At 47.0% G+C, this 7,732-nt stretch overlaps 1 protein-coding gene across 3 annotated transcripts in view; it reads right to left on the bottom strand.

Annotated features, from left to right (window-relative positions):
- Nucleotides 1-758: 758 nt before the first annotated feature.
- Cdk19 (cyclin dependent kinase 19) overlaps nucleotides 759-7,732 on the bottom strand; it is a 140,275-nt gene continuing 133,301 nt past the window's right edge. For all 3 annotated transcript variants that reach the window (XM_032888295.1, XM_032888296.1, XM_032888297.1), the window contains 4 exons: nucleotides 7,403-7,500; nucleotides 6,747-6,825; nucleotides 5,937-6,203; nucleotides 759-4,905 (listed from right to left, as the gene is read on the bottom strand). In XM_032888295.1, the coding sequence (XP_032744186.1) occupies nucleotides 4,777-4,905; nucleotides 5,937-6,203; nucleotides 6,747-6,825; nucleotides 7,403-7,500 (573 nt within the window). In that variant the 3' untranslated portion in view covers nucleotides 759-4,776. The remainder of the gene's footprint in view (nucleotides 4,906-5,936; nucleotides 6,204-6,746; nucleotides 6,826-7,402; nucleotides 7,501-7,732) is intronic.

Below are 7,732 nucleotides of genomic sequence, written 5' to 3'. Positions count from 1 at the left end.
CCGAGTTATTTTTCCTGTGGTTTTGTGTCATACTTGCCCTGAATAAAAAAACATGTGGCTGGCAATGGGAGTGGGCCCACACCTCTAATCCCAGTGCGCACCAGGAAGAGGCCGGTGAATTTCTGAGTTTAAGGCCAGCCTGGTCTACAGAGTGAGTTCCAGGAAAGCCAGGGCTCAAACAAACAAACAAACAATCAGAGAAGGTTCCTGGGAACCAGGGAATAAATAGTGCAGCACGCAAACCACTCTCCTGGACTCACATGGAGGAGAGCCGACTCCGAAAGCTGTGCTCCAACCTTGTGGGGCTGGTTTCTGTCTCAAGTCAGAGCCTCGGGAAGAGGGAGCCCGCACCTGAGAAAGTGCCTCCAGCAGACTGTCTGTGGGCAAGCCCGAGTGCATTTTCTGGGACTGAGAACAGATGTAGGAGGGTAAATCCACTGTGGGCACTGACACCCCTGGGCTGAATGAACTGGGACAAGTCGGTAAGTAGCAGCACCACTCCATAGCCTCTGCTTCAGTTCCTGCCTCCAAGTTCCTACGGTGACTTCTGTGGACGATGGACAGCAAGCCGGTGAAGTAAATGCTTTCATCCCCGAGTTGCTCTCAGGTATTTTGTCACAGAAACAGAGCCCCTAAGATGTCCCTCTGTACTACTGCATACACATGCACTATTCTGTCTATGCACACGTGCACATGAGCATAATACTTCGTTAAATTTAAAAAACGTGTGTCTATTCCTAAAATAATTCACACGGAAACAAAGTCAATTAAATTTTATTTCAACCAAGAATACAAAATAAATGTGACGTAACTCATCGTAGCTGGAACAGCCATTCTGAGGAGGGTGGCCGGGTAACTCCAGAGCAGAAGCACCCAGTTCTGAAGACACCGAGGCCACACACCCTGCATCCCCAGAGCGGGCTTCGGGGGGCAGTGGGCTTGGGGTACATACATCACAGCAGAGCAAGGAGAGCCGCGGCAGTATCTACGATCATACAGAGGGGGTGCGTGCAGAAAATGACCAAAGAGAGAGAGAGGTACACTTCACAAACAGGAATTATCAGGAATACAAACTAGTTTAGAAAGGACATACTGTGTAACATATATAAAAGGACTATCAGTTGTTATTAAAAAGGACATCTCAGTCTTGGCTTTGTATAATGCTTTTAGTGTCTACCCAGACAAAGCTTTTTTTTAAAAAATGAAATAGTATTAATTTACTCACTATGTGGGTGGTAACAGTGCCTTAGGTATTTCCCATATAACACGCTAGCATCACTCCCTGTTAAAAACGGCTTGGAAGGTAAGTACCGCCTCGGGGACCATACACTTCTGAGACTGGGGCTGTATCTAACTATTCTTGATGATTAAGAGGACCTAAACTGCTACACCTTGTATAAAATTATTACTCGTGCTGGACTTCTTCCGTTCTCCATAAGCCCAACGGCCCTTCACTGTCTTTCTCGGTCACTGAGGGAGCAGCGTATGGCTGTTGCTACATCTCAGAAGCAAGCAAGCCGCAAGTCTTACTCTCCAACTGCTTTTCCTCTCAGCGAAGCAGAGCATCATCTCAGAGGCAGTAGGGACAGCTAGGGACAGCTAGGGACAGCTAGGAATGAGGCAGCCAGCGTGTGTGGACGTGAGGCCCTCCCTTCCCGCCATGAAGCCGTGTTACAGAGTGCAGCATGTCAGAGCTCTAAGTCCTAAGGTTTCCAAAGCGCAGACATAAAAAGTAGACTTGTCCCCTCCTTGATTTCTGCACCTCACTTCATGGTTTACTTCATCAAAGGGATTGCTTCAGCCTCAAGTTGCCAACTCACGCTACCTTACTTTGAGCTACTCTGTTCGCAAGCGCCTCAATCTTTTCCCTTAAACACCTTGCCACAAAGCTACGGGTAAAAGTGACTTTTAATATAAAGAACAGAAACCTTTCAACTCAACCCTTCAATCCCTCCCTAGACTCGAGCTCCCCTAAGTCAGAGGGTGCCTCCCTGTGTCCCTAGAGAATAAAATAGTATCTAATAAAAGGTCAAAGAGAAATACCATCACTCAAGGCTCACGAAGGTAAACTCCACCCTTAAGGAGCTCCACGGGTCCCATGGTCCTATTAGAGGTCCCAACCCATGGACTATGGCCTTAATGAATACAAAAGGCTTTGCTTCCTTGACAGAGAAAGGAAAGGACGAACAGAAATCATTTCTGAGAGTACTGAGCACAGGTACGCATCACCCACCCTGAGGAAGAAGAGACACTCAAAGGGTCAGAATCAGTGCAGCGATGTGGAGCCCAGTTGTATATACAGTGAAGGTTTCTGGCTTTGTCCTGGAAAACAGATACTGGGAGCGAATGACAAAGTGCCCTGTGTGAGTCAGTTTTACCAGAACAGTCCTATGAATGTGTGAGTGCGCATGGCAGAACTGTGGATCCAGTCTGTGTAGAGCACTGTCCTAATATATACCTATGGATACACACAGACTGGTCTAATGCCTGTTACTATGGATACACACAGACTGGTCTAATGCCTGTTACTATGGAGCTTACTCGAGGGCAAGAGCAGGGCTTCTGTTTTCATTGTCACTTTCAACAACCACCTAGTACAATACGCTGTCCACAGGGGCCACCGCCTGCTGCTGCCGGCTGCTGTGAACTCAAATATGCATAGATGCCTGTGTGACGGCTCATCACAGGCTTTCTCCTCAGTGGTCAGACAGACCTGCTTCCCCGTAACACTGTTTACCATAAAATGCAGAAGGAAGCTTGGTTATCCAAGTGGGTTCAGAAGTAAACAAAAGGACCTTCATGGCACGTGACACTCCCACATGAGTTTATTGTCACGGGATTGGCTGTAACAAGGAAATGTCTCCTGCTCTCTGTTTTCCCGCCCAGCAGAGCACTGGGCCTGTGATAAGGGGAACACTGGCCCTGGACAAAGGGCTCCAGGGCGCGGGACAGAACTTTATATGGATAGCGACACGATGCAGGAGGCTGATCCTTATTTTAAAAAAGATATAAGGGATAAAAAGAAATCTAAGGAGACGGTCAGAAATTCCTCCCAACGAAGCATGTCACGTGTCGATGCCTTCATGTTCGGCCCTGGTATGCTTGTCACTATAAGCCTGTATTACTATTTATAAGCATAAATATGCTGAAATCAGTATGGTCCTGGCTGGCTACAGTATTACATCAATAGTGCAAAGTGTATACTGGCTTCTAAAAAATCCTAGTTTACTTGTATATGGACCCCAGAGTATCAGAACCAGGTAGATAGGTTCACAAGAATAGTTTTTAAAAATCATATAGTTTGCATATACAACAACTGGCTATTTTTTCTAGCTCAACAACCATGGAGAACAAGGCTGGGCACTGCAGGGGCATCAGAACAGGGTGTCCTGGTCCTGCACTGCAATGGGAGTGCTAAGCCTTTACGTTTCCTCGACTCTGGAGGTGTGTGGGGGTCCTCAGAAGGAGCTAAGGAAGGACCCCCTCTAATTCGTAGATCACAGAAATGCAAATCTTCACCTCATCTACTTCACACTATCTGCCCATAGTTCGTAGGCACAATTATTAAGTTTTTTCCTAGGGGCAAAAGAAAGCATTCAGTGCAATAAAAAAGGTTCTTGACAGCGTTAAGTCTCAGTAACAGCAAAATTATGCATACATAATACACACTTTGAACATGAATGAAACCTAAAAGTTTAACATGCTTTAAAAATAGTCACTTTATGCTCTGTCCATACAAATGGAGAACACTGCAGATGAGTTAACAGGCTTCTATCTGAGCATCCTTGATTATGAAACACAGTTACTCATGCTGACCAGACGTGAAGAGACTGAAGAACCAGCAGCGCCTTGAGAGAAGCTCTGAGATGTACATGGAAAAAGCTTTTCCCTCAAGTGGACGAAGCGCGCTTTGATCAGCATGACTCCTTGTGAGGTCCTAGTGCAGCAAACAGTCTCTTCAGACTTCCAGGTGAGTCCCAAAGGACCGGATTCCATCAAAGCTCTTGAAACCTCTTTTAAAGTAGACTTAGCTACATGAAGTTAAAATTATAATTTTAATCACTGAATATTATTCAGAATATGATGATTCTGGGAACTGAGTTCCCCATGAATGATTATATAAAAACCACCAAGTACTTCAGTTCTTCATAGCATAAGCAGGTAGCTGCAAAGACCTAAGCTGTTTTTGGTTGTGGGTACTGTCTGTCCCACATGTGTCTTTCACTAACCTTCCCTGAAAGAGATAAATAGAACATAATAGTAAAGTACTTTGGGACAGTAACAGTTTCTTTTTAAGACTTCCAAGAGCAAAGCAGTTAGTCTGTGAAGACTGTGTAGTGCTTTAAAAGGTGCATTTGACTGGTGTTGCTAGATCAGTTCATGAAGTACAAAACTTTACAGCACTGGAGCCCTGTTCCTAGAACATTGAGATCCTAAGACAAGATAAATTATAATGATTGCTACAGCGTGAGAAAGGTGCACCAGAAACTCCTTCAGAGACTGCTGAAGGATGCAGAAGTGCTGGGGTAGAAAAGACGCTTCATCAGGAAAGTCACAGAGGAATTCATGCGGGGAAGAGGGCTGGGGACACTTCACAAGACTCTTCTTTAAGTCAACGAAGAAGAGATATTCGTCCTTCAAAATACTTAGCATGCAAAGGTTCCCTCTCACACATCTGCGCTTTGCATGACGTCAGTCTTCAGCGTGGGGTTCTTTGTATTGCAGGAACCACCCTGCCGCCGGCTCTGTGCTCCCCAAGGCCAAGCGGGCAGTGGGTCAGTACCGGTGGGCCTGGTGAGACGGGTGGTACTGGGTACTCTGCTGAGATGACGAGTAGCCTAGGGTACCCTGGGACTGAGAGGACCCCTGAACGCTGCTTTGGTAATTCAGGCGAGAACTGGAGTGCTGGAAAAAACAGAAAAGCAGGGCAGGGAATTAGTGACTGTAGGGGGGGGGGTCAAGGTACTCCTCACAGGAGAACAGACACATTAGCTCCTTTCCTCATGAGGCTCCTGCTCAGACCCACAGACAGATGTTGCTATATTCTGCTTGTCTGAAACCAGCCCGCTCAGACCCTAACTAACCTGGTTAGCACTGACTCTGGGGTGGTGGTGGGGACATGAGCTGCACTGGTGAAGGAAGGCAGGAAGGAGCTCCCTGAGATGAAATTTAAACTTTTACATGACTGACATCTGACAACAATGTGGTAGTGAAAACAATGGATCAGTAAGATAATAACCACATCTTGTGGATTCTCACTTCCAATAGCAAACTGTGGCTAGAAAACCAATCTTTCAGGCAGAGTTTTCATAGGCAGAAGCTAGGGACACTGTTGTAAGACAGTGTAAAACTACCCTAAAGGCATGTGATTCCTGGTAAATCCTAGAACCAGAAGATTGGAGGGAACGCTAAAGATACAGACTTAATTAGCAGTACAGACGTGCTCTCCGTATTATCTAGTGCTGTCACGACTTTACCAAGACTTATTGTTTGCGGCCTCTCGGCCTTTACCACTCCCGTGTCTATGTGGCTCCTGTCTACTTCCTCCCATTGAGAGCGAATCTCCTCAGGATCTGTCTCCACTCTAAGTGCTCTTGACTCTGTCCACGTAAATGCTTATGTCATGTCTTTCTTACCCAGGGTGGCCCATATGAGTAACAGTTCTTTAAGAAGCCGTAGGCCCCCTCCTGTCTCTCCTTGGGGTGTTATGAAAGCGAGCTGTGATATGAAGTTCTCTCACAAGCACAGGAAATACCACTGGAAATCACCCCTCCATATCATGCTAGAAATGCAACACCTAATTTTTATATACGACTCTGGAGCTAAGAACTATTTAACTCTAAAAGGACTTGTTAAAAGTCATAAGATAAATAAAATATATTTCATAGAATAAATAAAATATATTTGCATCAAATAGGAGAAAATTCAGGGCGAACCTGATAATCCGATGGCATAACAGGCCCGCCTGAGTTTGCACCCGAAGGCCCGATCCGGGGCTTCTTGTTTGGAGGCACCTGATTCAGCCCGGAGTCCTGGCTGTGCTGCAGACCGGCGCCAGCGGCCCCGCCACCGGCAGTGGCTCCCCCAGCAGTTCCATTGGTCTGGGCACTGCTCTGCTGTGGTGGAGGAGCCTGTTGGGGGGCTGCTGCCTGCTGTTGGGGGGCTGCAGGCTGCTGATGTGGGTTCTGCTGCTGTGGCTGGTTCTTTTAAGGGGAAGAAAAGATCAGACATTTTACTGTGAAGCCAGCTAAGCGGAAAGTTCCTTTCCGTGTGTGATTGCACACGTGACTGTCACATGGCTGGGTGCACAGCCTGGCTGCATAGGTGCTGACTGGAATGACTGAGACAGTAAACTCCAACATACATCATCCCAGAGTGTAACACAGCAAGCCCAAGACGACAATGTCCCCTGAAGTCCAGAGGCTGGGCAGCACCTCCCTCCAAACTAAGTGGTTACCGGGAGGAGGTGGGCAAAAGCCCCTCCAGTCAGGACTCTGGGGAAAAAAGGCTAGGGAGAGGCTACTAGATTCACTTAACATAGAAGGCCTGAAGAGGTACTGCAAAGGCACAGTAGGGTGGGGCTGGCGCCGTGTGAACAAAATGGGGAACAACTGGGACCAGAATTAGGGGCTATTAAAACAAAACAGGAAATTCGGTTTAGACCTCAGTACACGGTTCCAGTGCACACCCATTTATCTCTCTGCCGCTCTTGCTTCCCGAAAGCCAGTGCTGTGTGAAGCTTGTACCTTGTCACCTTTCTCTTCCGGTTCATCTTCATTGAGGAACTCTCTTTTGGGGTATGGAATCTGGCAGCCAGCGAACACACTAAAGCCATATAAAGAAACTCACGTCAGTACCTGACGTCTGTAACTCCATCACCTTACTTTCAAAGTTTACCTTTTCTTTCTTAACTTGCATCCTATTCTGTACTGTGGCTGGTGTTTGCTGGACACTTTCCAAACAACTTAATTTAAGCAATCAGGAAGGAGCGGGCACACACGTGTAAGACACAGAACTCTGTGCACACGACTTCATCAGCACCAATCTAACTGACTCTGTGTCTGCTTTCACAAGGACATTAACTTCCCCCCAGAACAACAAGTGCATTTCTAATACACAGGGCCGGCGTGCGTGCCTGGCGAGGTGAGAGGGAAGGGAGGGTGTCGCAGGCGTCACAGCTCCATCCCTCAGGTCAACCTCTCGTCTGCTGCACAGCATCTGAGTCATACCTGCTCTGTTCTGGCTTTTACCTATGACACCGGCATGGGCCTGTGTGAGGAGGCTTTCTCTGCAGGCCTCATGAGCAAAGCAGTCAGGCAAACTCCCCTGCCTCTCAGGGCATCCAACGCCTCTGACTTGGAGCAAAGACCCTGGAGAAGGAATTGAATAAATGAATACGTACTCTAATGTTGGCAGGGGGTCTTCCTGGAAGTAAGGGTCCTGCAGAGCCTGCTCTGAGGTGATTCTCTTGGTTGGATCCATGGTGAGGAGTTTCTGAAGCTATAACAACAAAAATAAGAAATGTGACAACATTCGAAAAGGTTACTGACACATCAACTACCTGACGTTTGTGTAAACGTCTAACATGATTAACAGCAAATATGTCTCTTACACATGTGCACAAACATGTGTACATGTGCATGTGTTTATACAGTCTACTCTTCTATGTAGGTTCAGGGATTGTGGATCAAACCCCGGTTGCCAAGGCTGGGCAGCATGTGCCCTGACCACT

This window comes from Rattus rattus, chromosome 18 (genome assembly GCF_011064425.1).
Source record: "Rattus rattus isolate New Zealand chromosome 18, Rrattus_CSIRO_v1, whole genome shotgun sequence".
Taxonomy (NCBI): Eukaryota; Metazoa; Chordata; class Mammalia; order Rodentia; family Muridae; genus Rattus; species Rattus rattus.
This window is presented reverse-complemented; position numbering and strand designations above follow the sequence as displayed.